The 18,671-nt window shown below is 32.6% G+C and overlaps 1 protein-coding gene across 1 annotated transcript; it reads left to right on the top strand.

Moving 5' to 3' along the window:
* The first annotated feature begins 6,556 nt into the window (after positions 1-6,556).
* On the top strand, positions 6,557-10,388 carry LOC127091677 (very-long-chain aldehyde decarbonylase CER3). Its single transcript, XM_051030397.1, has 7 exons — positions 6,557-6,726; positions 6,825-7,051; positions 7,139-7,591; positions 7,684-8,062; positions 8,158-8,265; positions 9,469-9,675; positions 9,756-10,388. Exons 1-7 carry the CDS (start codon positions 6,676-6,678, stop codon positions 10,227-10,229), a joined length of 1,899 nt encoding a protein of 632 aa, XP_050886354.1. The 5' UTR covers positions 6,557-6,675; the 3' UTR covers positions 10,230-10,388.
* Positions 10,389-18,671: the final 8,283 nt, after the last annotated feature.

Raw genomic sequence — 18,671 nt, forward strand, 5'->3', positions numbered from 1 at the left:
GAAACCCTAGCTCTGATGATATATTGTCATGCATCTCAGCCATAGGATCCAACTGAATCGTTATAAACTCGTGCGTTGCTTTTGATTACCACGTGTGTGGGATAGTTGACTGAAGCGCATGTGGAACGCATGTTTCCATCCATCTGATCTGCCACCTCAATTAATGAGGGAGATCAGATGGCTTCTTTTTTTTTGAATTTCTGAATATTCCATTTAATATCTTATTTTTAATTAATTCATATTAATTTCATTTTTAGTCCAAAAAATATGAGGCTTTCACCAAAAAATTTCAAATATTTTCCTATTTCATTTTCTGAATTAAAATTATTTTTTGATTTAATTTTGATATTTTTCATGAATTAATTGTTTTTGTGCATATTTTTAATTGTTTAAAAATACTTCTGACTTTTCAAAAATTATGAAATTTTGTGTCCAAGGTCCTTTGACCTTGTTTGACCCATGATAAGTCTCTTGGCCATTTATTTGGTGTTTTGAAGAGGTTTTAGGTTTTTGATCAAACATAATTTAATTTAAATGCATTTTAATTTGATTTTTAATTGATTAATTGTGTAGAAATTATGTTGAGTCATTTTATTGACTTGTGAAGTTTGACTATGTGTTTGGGTCTTGGTCAAAGTTGATTTGACTTTTGTTGGATTAAAATCATTGGATTTAGGGGATTGATGAAATGTACATTTCATCTCCCAAAGTGAATGAATGATTTTAAATTGGTAAAAGCTCTCCCGTGATCAATTTGTGTTTGTATCATTTCCCTTCCCTCTTCATCTTTAATCCCATTCTATCACATTCCTCTCATTGACCAATGAAGTCTCAATATCCTAAGGCTAATTGGTTCATCAATAACTTCATGTTAGATGAACCAATACAAGTATGGATGAGATTAGGTTCATCCTTTGATCATTTTCTTTTTTGTGTGTGGTATGTTTTAGGAGTATGGTTCATTATACCATATCTATAACATGCATTAACATCAAAAAAATTATTATCCGACCTCAGATAGTTGTGACTTCTACATAAGTCCGATTATGATTGCTTAACATAACGCTAAATTTTGACCCAAAAGGCATAGCATTCTAGTAAGTGAGATTGTAAGTCTCCCCCCTTTCATGGTATTGTGTGGAAACTTTGCCTTTTTTCCTTCCTTTGGAAGATGTCTTGGTTCAAGGATCCATGCTTATGAATAAAGGGTTGAGTGTTCTCCAAAGAATGACTTAAACATTTGAAAAGCAAAACTTCACTAACATATAACCAACTAACAATTTGACTAACTTTTATTATTATTGCTCTTAATTTCAAGTCATTTACTTTATGTACTTTAAATTCAAGTCATTTATCATTTTACATATCATTTAACTTGTTTATATTTATGTCATTTTTATTTTGCTCACTTGAGCCATATATTGTGATTGTATATATTTGTTTGTGTACCTTGTTTGTGTTTGTGGTCTTAGGACCTTAAAATACTTAATAAACAACAAAAAAACACTAAAAATGCTTGTGTGGACTGTTGGATTTGATCTGAGCCCTGGACTTAGAATTAGACAACATATGCAAAAGGACTTGGCCAATGTCAACATCTCTGAAACCCAGTTATTGTGAAGTGAACTTTCATTTGATGCAAATATTAAGATCCTTTTGAGTTAATCTGCTACATGTTATTTATGCAAATGTTACTTTAAACATGTGTCTAATGCCTTATTTTGAGCCATTCAAGGAGTATGTCATCTGATATATGGGAAGATTAAAAATAAGACTATGAAGTTGCTAGCTTGGATGTGGCTATCTTTATTTGATGCCTTGCTCTTCATCTTGCTACTTGTTTATTAATATTGCTTGATTCTAAACTCCAAAGGAAAAGTGGGTTTCTATATGACATTCTTGTCTATTGGATTGCATCTCATTGGTCAGATCTCTTCAACTCTTAACTTTTAAATTTTATGCTTAGGATTAGTCTCTTCATCTCCTCCCATTTATTAAATTTCAATTATCTCCCCCTTTTCAAAATCTTCTCTGCTTGTGATTTCTAACTTAGACTCTTTATTGCAAATTAGAAACCTTGGCCTTATGTCGTTGCATTTTTACACTATTTTCTTAATCAAACTTGTAAATGAACTTAACCATATTGACTTAAAATTTCAAAAGACAAAAAGAATTAAAACCCATAAAAATTCTTTTAGGCCCTTTATGCCTCTTTAAAATTTAATTTTTTGTTAAAAGAAATCAACTCACTTTGAAGTTGATACCACAAACTTAGAGGTTTTGATCCCTCATTTTTATGTTGGTACGTAGACACAAGTCCAAAGGTCTTGTCAAACACAAAATATAATTAATGAATTCTTTTCTCATCCCCACACTCTATTTATTATAAACATCATTTTATACCAAAACACATACACACATAAAAAAGGGCTCCCTAGGACACTTTGGGTGCTAACACCTTCCCTTTGTGTAACCAACCCCCTTACCTATAATCTCTGGTATTTTATTAGTTTTGATTTGAAAACTTCTTATCTTTGAGTTTTGTTCGTACTTTTCCCTTTTCCTTTGGAAACAATAAAAGCGTGGTGGCGACTCTGGTTTTTATTGACGTTAAGTTTGTCCATAGCTTAACGGTCATGAATTTACCGCTACACCTGTGACAAGCATCTGCAATCTTGAGAATATAGTTTCAACAATTTCGTCGTCTTCCATTCTGAATGCTTCATATTTTTGGATTAAGGCCAAAGCCTTTGTCTCCTTAACTTGAGTATTCCCTTTATGAGTCATTCTCAAGGAATCAAAAATAGACTTAGCAGAATCTCTGTTGGTTATCTTTTCATACATGGTATAAGAGATAGCATTAAGCAATATCGTTCTAGCCTTATGATAATTTTTGAAATCCTTCTTTTGTTGATCTATCATAACACGTCTTGCTATATTGTTTCCTTAAACATTAACTGGGTGTACGTAGCCATCGACTACAAGATACCCGAGATTAACATCATATCCAAGAAAGAAACTTTCGATTTTATCTTTCCAGTAATCAAACTTCTCACCATAAAATATTGGTGGATGGATTAGCACTGTAATGATCTCTCTCATTGTTGTTAGCAACAAAAGCATTGTTGTTAGCAGCGACCATTATTTCTCACACAAACTGGATCAGTACTGAATACAGTGAAGTGTTGATAAAAACTTTATCCCAATCAGAACCAGGATCTGATAGCAATTAAAGGTGTGAAAAACACAAGAAAGGGGGGTTTGCATTGGATTTTTAAAACAAAAGCTTTTTACCAACTCAAGAACACCATACAAAACTAATAACAAAGAGATAAAAACACAAGTATTTTTATCATGGTTCGCTTGAAATCAAAGCTACTTCAGTCCACCCGCCTAAGGTGATTTCTTTTTATACCCAAGGACTTAATCCATTATAACCAAACATATTACAGAACAAACACAAAGAAAACAACTTTTTTTGTCTTCTCAAGGATCCGACTAAAACCTAGTCTCCTTAAAGAAAAATACAGACAAACAATTTGAATAAGAATTTGTGTGTTACACGTTGCTTCTACATAAACAAATTTTACACAAATGACATGCAAAACACTCAAAGAAAAAATATGCATAAAGTGATAGGTTTTTCACAAAGAAAATAAACTTTTCAAATTATAGCAGTAGCGATAACGTTAGCAGCTTTCTTCAAGTCTCCAAGTCCCACTTATATAGCATAATAAAGGTACTGTTGGAGGGCAATTCAGAAATATCAAAAGAGCAGTTGTCCACTAACGGGTTAATGATAGGTGTGAGGAATAACATTGTCATTTGCCTATGTTTTCAGGTAATGGAAGGAATGTTTTTGATTCGTACCATGTACTATTTGATCACGTATCTTTTGATCTTATCTTCAAATTCATTAGCTTCTAAGAAACAGTTGATGAAGCATGAAAAGAAGAAACACACAACTGAAATCAGAATCTTCAGAATCTTCAGTCACAACCTTGACCACGTCAGCGTCTGGCTTGAGATCTTCAGAGTCTTCAGCTGAGTAACCAAACTTCAGAATCTCCAGAATCTTCAGTCAGAACCTTGACCACGTCAGCGTCTGGTTTGAGATCTTCATAATCTTCAGTTAAGTAACAGATTTTCAGAAATTTGTCATTCTTCAGAAGCAATCAGAGTCATATCCAGAAGTATAAGCAGAGAGAACATTGCAGCAGCAACATAGCGTTTTTTCAGAACTTCTCAGGAGTGAATCAACACAGAAGCAGAAATAATATTCCATAAGCAATTTGACATCTTTCAGAACTTCTCATGAGTGATTAACGCATAAGCGGAATTCGTAACAAAATGTTCAGAAACCGATGACGATACACGTCATAAAATCAGAATCAGAATTGGTTGTTAAAGCTACACAATAACAAACCATTAAGGTACCAAAATTATTCTCACACAAATACAACATTGTTATCATCAAAACTCAAGGTATAGATGCAGAACCAAATCTTGTTCTTACAGTGATTTGCCCCATTTGACTTGTGAGGAATGATAAGCTGTTTTCTGATCCATCTTCAAATGTGAATGAGGTGGAGAATAAGAGTATTCATTTGGCATGGACTTGGTTTCTTAATAAGTCAAAGTTGAACTCTCACTCCTTCTAGGATTGGGTTTTGAATGTTATCTATTTTTTGAGCCAATGTCGATTCAAGTTGTCTGACTTGTTCCTCTTCTTGGTGGTGGTATTGGTGGTTCGAGTGGCGCTCTGCTTTTTGTTGATGGTGGACTTGGTGGTATGAGATTTAGTTCTCCTCTTCAGCGGAGAGTTCTTTGGTGTTTGGGGGTTTTGTTTTGGATTTCTGATTGGATTGATTTATGGGGTGTTACAATTTTTTTAGGAGGTTCTCTTTTGTTTTTCGCTTTCGTGTTCTAGACATTTCTTGTGTCTTGCGGATTTTTGTGGAGGTTTCTCGTTTATATATATATATATATATATATATATATATATATATATATATATATATATATATAAAGAGAAACAATGAAATGTGTGAAATGGAATCGCAGACTAATATTATAAGCAATAAAGAGAGACTGTTACAAAGAGAGGTACATATTGAAACAACATACCACACGAAAGCAGCTAGTATCCTGCTATCTCCCAACCGTATATGGACTTTGAATTAGGTTTATATATGGTTCCAGCTGTTCCATTTTATTCAAGTGAAATTAACACATCGTATAAGATATGTTTTTGCAATCACATTTCCTTATCCACAAACATCCTCCAAATTAATAAATACCACAAGAATATAAATCCCAACAATGAATGAATTGGTAAGAGATTCTAAGCACTTAAATAAGTGGATAGATGTAGGTTTGGAGGTTTTCATTCATAAAAGATAAATACAAAATTGAAAATTATTAAGATCCATTTTAATAAATAATAGACTTCAATGAGTTTTATTAATCTATTTTAAGTTCTTGTCATTGTAAGATATTTAGTTGGATTAAAAATGTGGATGTTGTATATAAATTATTTTTAATATCAATTAAATCAAACTTATAATTTTTATTTAGTGTACCAATATATCTGTCTTTTAAGGAGGTTAAGAGATTCGGACATGGAATCGAATTCCTCTTATTAACTCTAATATTTTAATCAAATTTAATGTGTCTTAACAACTAATGAATATTGTGTGTTTTATTCTAAACAATTTATAACAAATTTCATTTAAAAAAAATATTTTGTTGAATTAAAGAATGTGAATTTTGTGTATAAATAAAAAATAAAAAATAAAAAATTATATTTATTAATAGAGAATTAAATTGTTTAATTTATAACGAAATATCACAATAAAATTTAAAAAATAAATAAATATCACAAATATGTTACCTGTCCTCGATATAGGTCGAGTAAATGTGCATATCCGATATTGATATGACATCATTTTAAAAGTATATATAATTCAGACAAACTATCTTTAATCTCAATTTTTAATCAATGTAGGACATTTCGGAAAACAATTGATTTAGATCCGTTAGAGGCCAAAAGAAATAATTTTTTTTAGAGGATGTTTTGATGGAAAAAGATAATCTTTTACATACAAATTAACGAGTTTAGTCCATCGACAGTGTGAGTTTTATTCACACGTTTTTTGGGATGGACCAAGATTTTCCCTAAAATTTCCGTCATATTAATTTATTTATATTCAGATTTTCATAAACATAAATATTAAAAAAAAAAAATTGCAATTTTTAAACTTAACAGATGGAGTGATCGCAAACCCGTCCCACTTGAGTCTTCATTTCGAGAAGGAAGAAGGTTATAAGATCGAACCTTTAACTATGTCTTTATTGGCTTTTAAGATACAGATCAAAATGGTACTCTATTTGCCACCACTATAAGCTAATAATCACCCATACCTAATAAAAAAAGTTAGAATATAAATGAATAATTGTAATAATTAATATGACAGCAAGCGAGAGTGACTGACATAGAAAACTAACTGCAAATGCCTCAACCAACACTACGATCAATTTCAATATATAAATAGCTCATGGGGGAAGAACCTCATGGCATCACATACCTCAAATTGAGTTTTGACTCTTGTTCACATAGCAATATTAGCCTATATATAGGATCTTATAACCAACACTATTGATATATACAAGAAAATGGGTGCTCCTTTATCAACCTGGCCATGGGAGAACTTTGGAGTATTCAAGGTATTCATAATTTATGTGTAACTAGTAACTCCACTTAATTACCACCGCATTTTATTTTCACCCGGATCAAATAATTGATTATTCATTTTTGCATATAGTACGTGCTATACGGGCCATTTGCAGGCAAAGTAATGTATGATATGTTGTATGAAAAAGAGAAGGACTTCAAATTCAGCTGGTGCCTTTGTTTGCTCATACTCTGTGGTCTCAGAGGTTTTCTTTATGTGCTATGGAGTTCTTACAGTAACATGTTTTTTCTAACACGAAACCGTCAGATTCTTAAACAAGGGGTTGATTTCAAACAGGTTGACAAAGAATGGGACTGGTAAATAACTAGTAAATCACATGAATTAATTCACTTTCTATATCTTTTTTTTCATTATCTTCTCTCTAATATATTGTTAATTAACAGGGATAACTTTTTAATACTTCAAGCAATAGTGTCTTATATGGCCTATTACATGTTTCCTTTCCTACAAAATCTTCCTTTATGGAACATGAAAGGTGTTATAGCAGCTTTGATATTTCATGTGGGGATATCAGAACCACTTTATTACTTGGTGCATAGAAAGTTTCATGGAAACTATCTTTTCACCAATTACCATTCACTTCATCATTCATCACCAGTACCGCAGTCATTTACGGCTGGAAATGGAACTGTTTTGGAGCATCTGTTTCTGAGTTTAGTAATCGGAATTCCGATCCTCGGAGCTTCATTCATTGGATATGGATCAATAAGTTTGATATACGGATACATTTTGATATTTGATTTTCTTAGATGTTTGGGCCATTGCAACGTTGAAATTGTTCCGTATCGTATCTTCAAAACATTCCCATTTATCAGATATCTCATATACACCCCAACGTAAGTTCATTAATTCTATTGACAATGCAAACTTGTTTTCTGTCTGTCTTCTATTTCTGTATAATTTTCGTTATCAATTATCAATTATGCAGATACCACAGTCTACACCATACTGAAATGGACTCGAATTTTTGCCTCTTCATGCCTCTTTTTGACGCACTAGGAAATACAGTTAACACGAAATCATGGGAATTACATGAATCATTGAGCAAAGGAAATTGTAGTAGGGTACCGGACTTTGTATTTCTGGCTCATATAGTGGATGTCACATCCTCTATGCATGTTCAATTCGGTCTGAGATCATTTGCTTCTTTACCGTTCACAACAAGGTTCTTCTTGATCCCGTTATTTCCAATCCCAGTGATATCTTTGTTAGCGATGTGGCTTTGGTCCAAGACGTTTCTTCTTTCTTTCTACTATCTTAAGGATAGACTACATCAAACATGGGTTGTCCCTAGGTGTGGCTTTCAGGTAAGTGCAAATTCTAATGATGACGTCTAACCTAATATTATTGATTTCAGCTAAATTGATTGATTGATTCTAAGTAATTTTGTTTGGTTTAACAGTATTTCTTACCATTTGCGACTGAGGGTATCAATAATCATATTGAGAAAGCTATCCTCACGGCAGATAAAATTGGTGTTAAAGTCATAAGCTTGGCTGCTTTGAATAAGGTAGATTACTTGGACATATTAATTCAGCTTTTAGATTATTTTATTTTATGAATAAAGTAGGTTGATTAATTGCTTATTAGAACAACCCATATTCATCTATCCATCCGTCAACCAAATCAACTACTTTTGTAAATTCATCCACAATTTAAGCATATATTAATTGGACCCTCAATACTAGATGCATTTTTCTCTCCAAACTTAGTATAGGGACAAAATTGAACGTATTAGTAAGGGGCAGGTCACTGTCCAAATCAATCTGGCTAATCTTTGAACGACATTTATACCATTTGTGATGATCATTCTGTCGCTATTGGTCTCTTTTCTTTTAAACAATCTGTTTTCTAAATTATTCTATTATAAATTGTTTTGATATATATATATATATATATATATATATATATATATATATATATATATATATATATATATATATAAAGAGTGATGTCAAATTTTATAAAACATGATTAAAAATGATAACTTTTTTTGTAATATTTATATTTAATATAATATATACAGTATATTTTTAAATATAATATATTTTAGCTAATATATTATTTTTAAAAATACTTTAATATGTTTTTAAAAGCAATATAAATTTAAAGTTATTTAAAATGATACACAAATTTTCAACTTAAAATAAACTAATAAAATACAAAAATATTGTAAAGTGAAATGTGCAATAATTTAATATTTATTTGATTATATTAATATATAATAAGTTTTTTAAATATATTTATAATTTAATAAAATGCAACTTTAAATTTACTTTTATAAGTTTTAGATCTTCAAAATAAAAAAGCTTATTTTAAAAAAAAGTAGATAAATTAAATCCTCCATAAAGTAATACTCCTACTGATTTTTATAATTGAATAGTGTAAATAAAATAAAAATTAAAACTAAAATAAAATAAATTATTTTGAAGAACTCAACTAATTAAGAGCTTGTAACTTTATAAGTGTAAACAAATATTTAATTTTATAATTTATAAGTATAATTTTTATCAAAACCATACATCATAGACATACACACAAATAGAAATAGAAATAGAAATAATTTGACATTCTATTTAGATACTGTCACATTGTTAAGTAACATTTTAATAAATACAAATTTATTTTATTGAATTTACACAATTAAACTATCAATTATCTTTGCATAAATGAAAAAAATAATAATGAAATTGCTGATACGTGGGAGATGCAGAATGAATCTCTTAACGGTGGAGGAAAACTCTTCGTGGACAAGTACCCAAATCTCAGAGTTCGTGTCGTTCATGGCAACACTTTAACAGCAGCTGTGATCTTAGATGAAATCCCCAAAGATGCTAAAGAGGTTTTCCTTACTGGTGCAACTTCCAAGCTTGGAAGAGCAATTGCTCTCTATCTCTGCAGAAACAAAGTCAAAGTTCTGGTATAATAATTCCACCATTTTTTTCTTCTGTTTTTCATCCTAATTCTCATTTTACTAACTTAATCATACCCTCTTTTCAGATGTTAACACTATCAACAGATAGGTTTAAGAAGATTCAAAAGGAAGCACCCCAACAATACCAAAGTTACCTAGTTCAAGTGACAAAATACCAAGCAGCACAGCACTGCAAGACGTGGATAGTTGGCAAGTGGATCACTCCCAGAGAGCAAAACTGGGCGCCAAGAGGAACACATTTCCACCAATTTGTTGTGCCTCCGATATTTGGATTTAGAAGAGATTGCACCTATGGTGATCTAGCAGCAATGAGATTGCCGGAGGATGTGGAAGGTCTTGGATGCTGTGAGTACACGATGGATAGAGGAGTTGTTCATGCATGCCATGCAGGAGGAGTTGTGCATAGTCTTGAGGGTTGGACTCATCATGAAGTTGGAGCCATTGATGTTGATAGAATCGATGTTGTGTGGAAAGCAGCACTCAAACATGGTTTAACGCCTGTGTCTTCGGGATCAACTGCAAAACCAAATATAATTTGAATTAAATTTGGTCAAAATACTAAATATATCCAAACATAAATACAAAGGAGACATGCTGTAAGGAGAGTAAAGACCTATGCACTGGTCCTTAAGATGATTAATTTCTGTCTGTCTGTCTGCATTTAATAATCACTTCCATGTCAGCTGTTATAGTGCTCATTTTCATGTGCTTAGATTCACTTCACCATATGCTTTCTCATTCTTGTTGAATCTTCCCATCCCTTCTTGGAAATGAATATGTCTATATTTTAAATTAGGTTATTTTTTAAACTTTTAGTTCCCTTAAAAAAATTAGCTTTTTATCCTTCAATTGAACTTTTTATTGCAACCAAACCTTTGATTTTCTAAGCAATTGAATCAACCAATTGGCCACAATTTCTATTGATAAAGATAATGCAACTTTGTGATATTGTCACATTGCATTGTTATTTTATGTTACTTTGTGGTCTAGTTACCTGCTTAGAATTAGGAAAAGGATATTAAAAGGTTTCTATTCGGTCAAAACAACATGGTCAGAAATTTTCTATTCTTCTCGCCTTTCCATTTTGCTCTGCTGTGTTGTATCACATCATGCATAAGTAATTAGACAACATTTATGTTTGGTTGCATCATATTAACCAAGTGGAATTGTAGCCAAGTAGTTTACTCGTTTGCTTATGCTTAATAGAATCAAGGTTGGTGGTTCGATTTTGCTGCTCAACATCTTTTTTAATTTTACAAATTAGAACTAATAATTAATTAATTAATTCTAAAAAATTATAATAATTGATTAAATTAATAATACATTGATTAATTCTGGGCTTAATTTAATTTAAAAACACATTTAAGAATAAAAGAAATAATTACAAAATAAAATAATATATTTTTAGTTTAGATATTTTCTCGTAAACACATTTAATGATGTGGCGTTAGGCATGACAACGAGGTGGGGCAGAGACGGTTTTTACTTTTCTCAAACCCAAACTCGAATCCCCAAACAATTCTGATTTTTCATCCTAAATTCAAACGGAGATAGAAAACCAAAACTCAAATCCGTTCCAAACGGATTCGGGTATCCTCGCCCCGCCACCATTCATTTAGTGAAATCAATTTTTTTAATAGAAATATTTAATTTTTTCAAAATAAAATTACATTACAAAGATTAAAATAAAACAATCTAAAAAAATTACATACATATATTTCAAATATTTTAAATAACAAATTCAAATTAAAATATCAAAACATTGACCACATATTTAATATTCTAAATTATCAAAAATAAATAATAATATACATAATGAAATAAACTGGGCGAGTTCGGGGTGAGTACTAGTGTCTCCCTTACCCGACTCGTTCTCATATTTTATAATCGGGGAAAATCCAAACTCAAACCCAAATCCAGTCAAAGCAGGTTTCCCCCATCAACTTCGGAACGAATTCGGGTGGGTATCCACGGGTACGGGTTATGTTGTCACGCCTATGTGACGCCACGTATTCAGGGCCACATCAATATTTTGAAGGGCCACATACACAAAAATTGAGGGGACTAGAAAACCCCCAAAAAAGTTTAATTGAACGATCAAAAAGGTGATTTTTTTAAAGGGGAATTAAAATTTTAAACATAACTAAATAAAGTGATTAAAACTACATTTAAGCCTTTAAATTATTCTTTTATGTTCTTACAAATATATTTATATTTATTTATTATTTTAAAATTTCAATGTAACCTTTATTATTTCATTAGTCATAACCTTGAATTAAGAAATCGGAGTGTGCCAATAGTGCACAAGGCAATAGAAGAGAAGAAAATATATTACAAAGAAAATAAGGAGGTTACACTCTTAAGTTGAAAAAGAAGCCGAAAAAGAGTCAAAATTGAAGGAAAGATCTAAAGAAAAAGAAAACGAGAAAGAGGGTGATGCGGCGATTAAATGTTACACTCTTGATCACTTTATATACAAAAACTCACTATAAAGGATGATTAAAAAGCAAATCCTAAATTATCTGAATCTGAAACTTACAAATTACATTAAGCTATCTTATTTGTTATTGCAGAAGAAGTAGAACCAAGAGCTTGAAATAGGGCAATATAAAAAGTTCATGGAAATATTGAGAAAGATAAAAGTCAACATTCCACTATGCGAAGCTCTTGAACAAATGCCTATATATGCTAAATTTATGAAAGAAATTTTTGTAAATAAAGAGGAAATATAAGGAGGATGAAAACATGGTGTTAGTTGAAGAGTGCAGTGCGATCATCTAAAGGAAGCTACCTTCAAAATTAACTGATCCTGGCCGATTCGCAATTCCTTGCATAATTGGTCCATTGACGACATGAAAAGCTTTATGTGACCTAAGGGCCAACATGAATTTGATGATACTCTCTATGACGAAGAAGTTAAACGGTGGTGAGCTGCAACCAACTCGTATGACTTTGACTGTTGATAGGCCCTTCACTTATTCGTATGGTGTGTTAGAAGATGTGTTGATTAAGGTGGATGGCTTATTATTCCCTACTGATTTTGTGATCCTTGACATGCCGCAAGATGCAGACACACCCCTCATTTTACGAAGTCCATTTTTAGCAATGGGGAGATCACTCATCAAGGTAGAACTCAGGGAGTTGATATTGAGATTTAATTTTTTAAAAAGTGATATTCAATGTCTTTGAAGTTATGGGACATCATAAGGAGAATCTGCAATATTAAGTGGAAGAATGTGTGCGTTAAATTTTCGACACAGAGATGACACCATTTTTTATGGATCGGGTCATTGTGAATTCAATAGAGCAGGTGAAAGATGAATTTGAAATGGAAATAGCATAATGTTTGTGTTAGCTTCAAGCGACTCAAGATGAGAATGCCATGGAAAAAATTGAAGAGTTGGGCCAACATGAACAACAAAGTAAAATCCCAAAGCCATAAGTTCTAGAGTTCAGAGAATTGTTAAAAACATCTTAAATGTGTATTTTTGGGTGAAAACCTGTTGCAACCAACAATAATCAGTAGTTTATTGTCAACTTTGAAAGAGGAGAAATTACTAAGGGTTTTGAGGAAGAATAAAACAACATTGGGGTGAAGTATAAAGGATTTGAAAGGTATTAGTCCAGCATATTGCATGCATAAAATAAAGCTGGAATAAGAGTTCAAACTCGTGGTACAACCAAAAAGGATACTCAAGCTCATTACGAAAGAGGTGGTTAGGAAAGAGGTTTTTAAGCTACTAGAAGTTGGAATGATTTACCCAAATTTTGATAGTTCATGGGTGAGTCTCGTGCATGTAGTGCCCAAAAAATGAGGTATGACAGTCATTCATAATGAAAAGAATGAGTTTATCCTATTCCGAACTATTATCGAATGGAGGATGTGCGTTGACTACAAAATGTTGAATTTAGCAAACAAAAAAGATCATTTCCTGCTACTTGTCATACCCTAAAATTTACCCCACCCTTCACAATGTTCACCTAGGTCATTAACCCTAATCATGTGCATGTCTTCATGGTCAGTCATATCATTTGCATAGGCATTGTTGAATACAAGAGGACATGTATCTTGGATTCAAAGCCTTGTTGCTTGTATTTGGTGAAAGCTAGGGTTTCATAGCAGCTTCAGGTTTCTCAGCCAATCAAAACCCTAATTTATGGAACTCTTGGTCCTTGTATGTGTGCTTGGTATTGAGGATTCATTTGTAGCTTCTTTGTGAAGTAAAACCCTAATTTGAGTACCTTTTGGCAAATGGCATTGATTTTGTTGGGCCTTGGTTTGGGCCCAAGGCCAAATGATCACTTACACATACGTTTCAGGGAGACCCCCCCCCCCCCCCCCCTGTCCATTTTGATTCAGAATGGACCTAAGTGATTGGGCCTCTACACCTAGAATCCTTTGTGGCACCCTATACAGGGCCTACACCTCCATCTGAGCCCATTTCATTTTGTTTTTGCTTAGTTTTGTAATTGTTTTACTTGGTTTTGTTAATTACACTAATTAAAGGAATTATTAGGATCATTTTAATTAGTTAGTACATTTTAGAGATTAATTAGGTTCTTTAGGTAATTGTAAGACCCCAATTTTGACCCTAAGATCCCTCATTCTATCTCATCATATGCATTAGCCTTGGGGTCACACTTTGGCATCCTCCTTACCCCTCATTCATTGGGTTTGCATTGGGAGAGGTCACCAAGCACATTTTATTGTATCATACTTCATTTTTATTTATTCACAAACCAAAATACAAAAAATATGTCAATGTATAGTTTGTTGCTTTTGTAGGTAGTGTGTATGCTCACTTATGCTCTATCAAGCTCATATCTAGGGTTTAAGACCCTAAATGCAAGGAGAACAATCAATAAATGGTTCACATTGGCTATAAACATCATATATGGATCCCCATGATCTTCACATGTTATTTTGATCAAGAAATCATCAAGAGTTTGGAGTTTGTTTAACTTGGAAACCCTAATTCATCTGGGTATCTTGTGTGACTTCTTCAACAATTGATCAAATATTTAAAGGGATAATTCACATTACATCATCTTATGAATATATGATCCTCCATGAGCCCCAAAAGTCAAGAGAATGTCAAGCTAACAAGATGGTTTATGTTGGGTGACCAGAGAAAGTCAACTAGTCAAAACTAGGTTTCCCTAGACCCTATCTACTACAATTTTTATCATATGAAAATTATTCCAAGATAAGTGTTATTCAAAATGACATTCCAAACAACTTTCATGTTGAGGTCAAGATCTAGTTTTGCTTGGAAAGTCATGTTTTATGGTGAAAGATTATAGGTCATTTTGTCTTAACCCTAGTTTGGAGGTCAACTTCTCAAGACCATAACTTTATCTATTTTTATGATATGAAATCCATTCAAATTTCATGATCAAATTAAAGATGTCTACTTCAACTTTTATGTTTGGAGGAAGTGCAAATTCAACTTGAAAATGCATGTGCCAAGAGGAAACATTATAGGTCATTTTGGGGCAATACCATTGTATAAGTGATTTTCCTTAACTTCTAAAATGTATAACTCATTCATGCCAAATCCAAATGAGGTCAAATTTGTGAATAAATTTAATAGGTTTGAAATACCTATACCTTTGATGAAGGAACTTTTCTCATTTGAAGTCCATAGAAAAAGTTATTCAAGGTGGAAGAAATGAACATTTGGATAATTTCAACTTCCATTTTTCATACACATTCGCATGGACTTCTAACATGATTTCAGCATGGTGTATATTCAATTATGGATCATATCACATCATCTCATGAGCCTAGCACACGCCCATACAACCATGCAAAGGAGAAATTCAAATTTGCCAAATTTGGAAGTGTGTGGAAATCAATCTCATGGATTATAAATAAGACCCTCATTGCTCAGAATTAAGGACCTTGTGCCCAAGCTTTGAATCTGCAACCCCAAACCCTCACCATTCAAGGATAAACTTGAGGATTTTCTTTGAAAATCGAGTTCCAATTCCCCATCTATTTTGAGATTGAAACTCCAAGAGTCCATCCATTTCTTTGATCCATTTCACTTCCATCAAGCATATGAAGCAATGCCAAACATAATTGAAAGCAAGATCGTGCCAATCTGAAGCTCCATTGAAGGTGATTTTTCAGAATTTTCATCTCTTCGATTCTCCATTATGTTTGTTGCTTTTGTAGGTAGTGTGTATGCTCACATATGCTCTATCAAGCTCATATCTAGGGTTTAAGACCCTCAATGCAAGGACAACAATCAAGAAATGGTTCACATTGGCTCTAAGCATCATATATGGATCCCCATGATATTCACATGTTATTTTGATCAAGAAATCATCAAGAGTTTGGAGTTTGTTTGACTTGGAAACCCTAATTCATCTAGGTATCTTGTGTGACTTCTTCAACAAGTTTCTTCAATAATTGATCAAATATTTCAAGGGATACTTCACATTACATCATCTTATGAATATATGATCCTCCATGATCCCCAAAAGTCAAGAGAATGTCAAGCTATCAAGATGGTTCATGCTGGTTGACCAGAGAAAGTCAACTAGTCAAAACTAGGTTTCCCTAGACCCTATCTCCTACAATTTGTATCATATGAAAATGATTCCAAGAGAAACATTATTCAAAATGACATTCCAAACAACTTTAATTTTGAGGTCAAGGTCTAGTTTTGCTTGGAAAGTCATGTTTTATGGTGAAAGATTATAGGCCATTTTGTCTGAACCCTAGTTTGGAGGTCAGCTTCCTAAGATCATAACTTGCTCTATTTTATGATATGAAAGCAATTCAAATTGCATGATCAAATTAAATATGTCTACTTCAAGTTTTATGTTTGGAGGAAGTGAAAATTCAACTTGTAAATGCATATTCCAAGAGGAAACATTATAGGTCATTTTGGGCAAATACCATTGAACAAGTGATTTTCCTCAACTTCTAAAATACATAACGCCTTCATGCCAAATCCAAATAAGGTCAAATTTGTGACCAAATTTAATGGGTTTGAAATACCTACAACTTTGATGAAGGAACTTTTCTCATTTGAAGTCCATAGAAAAAGTTATTCAAGGTGGAAGAAGTGAACATTTGGATAATTTCAACTTCCATTTTTCATACACATTTGCATGGACTTCTAACATGATTTCAGCATGGTGTACATTCAATTATGGATCATATCACATCATCTCATGGGCCTAGCACACGCCCATGCAACCATGCAAAGGAGAAATTTAAAATTTGCCAAATTTGGAAGTGTGTGGAAATCAAGCTCATGGCCTATAAATAAGACCCTCATTGCTCAGAATTAAGGACCTCGCGCCCAAGCTTTGAACCTGCAACCCCAAACCCTCGCCATTGAAGGATAAACTTGAGGATTTTCTTTGAAAATCGAGTTCCAATTCCCCATATGTTTTGAGATTGAAACTCCAAGAGTCCATCCCTTTATTTGATCCATTTCACTTCCATCAAGCATCTGAAGCAATGCCAAACATAATTGAAAGTAAGATCGTGCCAATCTGAAGCTCCATTGAAGGTGATTTTTCAAAATTTACATCTCTTCGATTCTCCATTAATTCTTCACCATTCTTGTTGATTTTTGGTTGTCTGAAGTCCTATCAATGTAGGCAAGAAGATTGAGTTGTTTTGAGGTCAAATCGAATTAACTCAGTTCATGATCCTCAAAATTCAAATCCCTGTATCTTTTTATATACTTGGAATTAGACAAAATTGAGGCCAGATTCGTGCTCTTGAGCATTTTTCCTTCAAATTAGTATACTCACTTTTCATTTTTCATAAGGTTTAAGTTGGACCAGTCCGGTGGTCCTCACCGGAGAAGATGACCGGAGCTATGGCTCCGGTGGTGTGCTGGAATAATCCAGGCCATCTGATCTATTTGAATTGTTTTAATCTCGTGTGTTGCTTCTGATTACCATGCGTGTACACGCATTGACTTGAGAACATGTGAGGCGCGCGTTTCCAACCATCTAATCTGCCACCTCAATTAATGAGGAGGATCAGATGGCTTTTTTTTTTGAATTTCTGATTATTTCATTTAATCCATTATTTTTAATTAATTTATATCAATTTCATTTTTAATCCAAAAAATATGGGACTTTCACCAAAAAAAAAATATTTTCCTCTTTCATTTTCTTAATTAAAATTATTTTTTGGATTAATTTTGGTATTTTTCATGAATTAATTGTTTTTGTGCATATTTTTAATTGTTTAAAAATACTTCTGACTTTTCAAAAATAATGAAATTTTTTGTCTAAGGTCCTTTGACCTTGTTTGACCTATGATAAATCTTTTGGCCATTTATTTGGTGTTTTGAAGAGGTTTTAGGTTTTTGATCAAACATAATTCAATTTAAATGCATTTTTAATTTGATTTTTAATTGTTCAATTGTGTAGAAATTGTATTGAGCCATTTTTATTGACTTGTGAAGTTTGACTATGTGTTTGGGCCTTGGTCAAGATTGATTTGAATTTTGTTGGATTAAAATCATTGGATTTAGGGGATTGATGAAATGTACATTTCATCTCCCAAAATGAATGAATGATTTTAATTTGATAAAATTCCTCCCATGACCAATTTGTGTTTGTCTCATCTCCCCTCCCTCTTCATCTTGAATCCCATTCTATCTTACCCTTTCATTGACCAATGAAGTCTCAATATCCTAAGGCTAATTGGTTCATCAATAACTTTGTGTTAGATGAACCAATACAAGTATGGATAAGATTAGGTATGGTTCATTATACCATATCTCTAACATGCGTTAACATAAAAATTTCTATTGCCCAGCCTCAGATAGTTGTGACTTCTACATAAGTCCAATTACGATTGCTTAACATAGCGCTAAATTTTGACACAAAGACATAACATTCTGATCGCTATATTTGCAAGTGCACGAATCGTTGTAGATGTTTGATTGGCTGCATTTTGTGTTAAAACATCTAACGGTACTATGATGTCTTAACTGATG

Source organism: Lathyrus oleraceus, chromosome 1 (assembly GCF_024323335.1).
Source record: "Lathyrus oleraceus cultivar Zhongwan6 chromosome 1, CAAS_Psat_ZW6_1.0, whole genome shotgun sequence".
Classification (NCBI taxonomy): domain Eukaryota; kingdom Viridiplantae; phylum Streptophyta; class Magnoliopsida; order Fabales; family Fabaceae; genus Lathyrus; species Lathyrus oleraceus.

Excerpts from the sequence above, each read along its gene's own strand:
- LOC127091677 (XM_051030397.1), top strand. The coding sequence starts at position 6,676 with ATGGGTGCTCCTTTATCAACCTGGCCATGGGAGAACTTTGGAGTATTC. Across the intron at positions 8,063-8,157 it reads TCCCTAGGTGTGGCTTTCAG|TATTTCTTACCATTTGCGAC; the intron begins GTAAGTGCAAAT and ends TTGGTTTAACAG. Across the intron at positions 8,266-9,468 it reads GCTTGGCTGCTTTGAATAAG|AATGAATCTCTTAACGGTGG; the intron begins GTAGATTACTTG and ends TGGGAGATGCAG.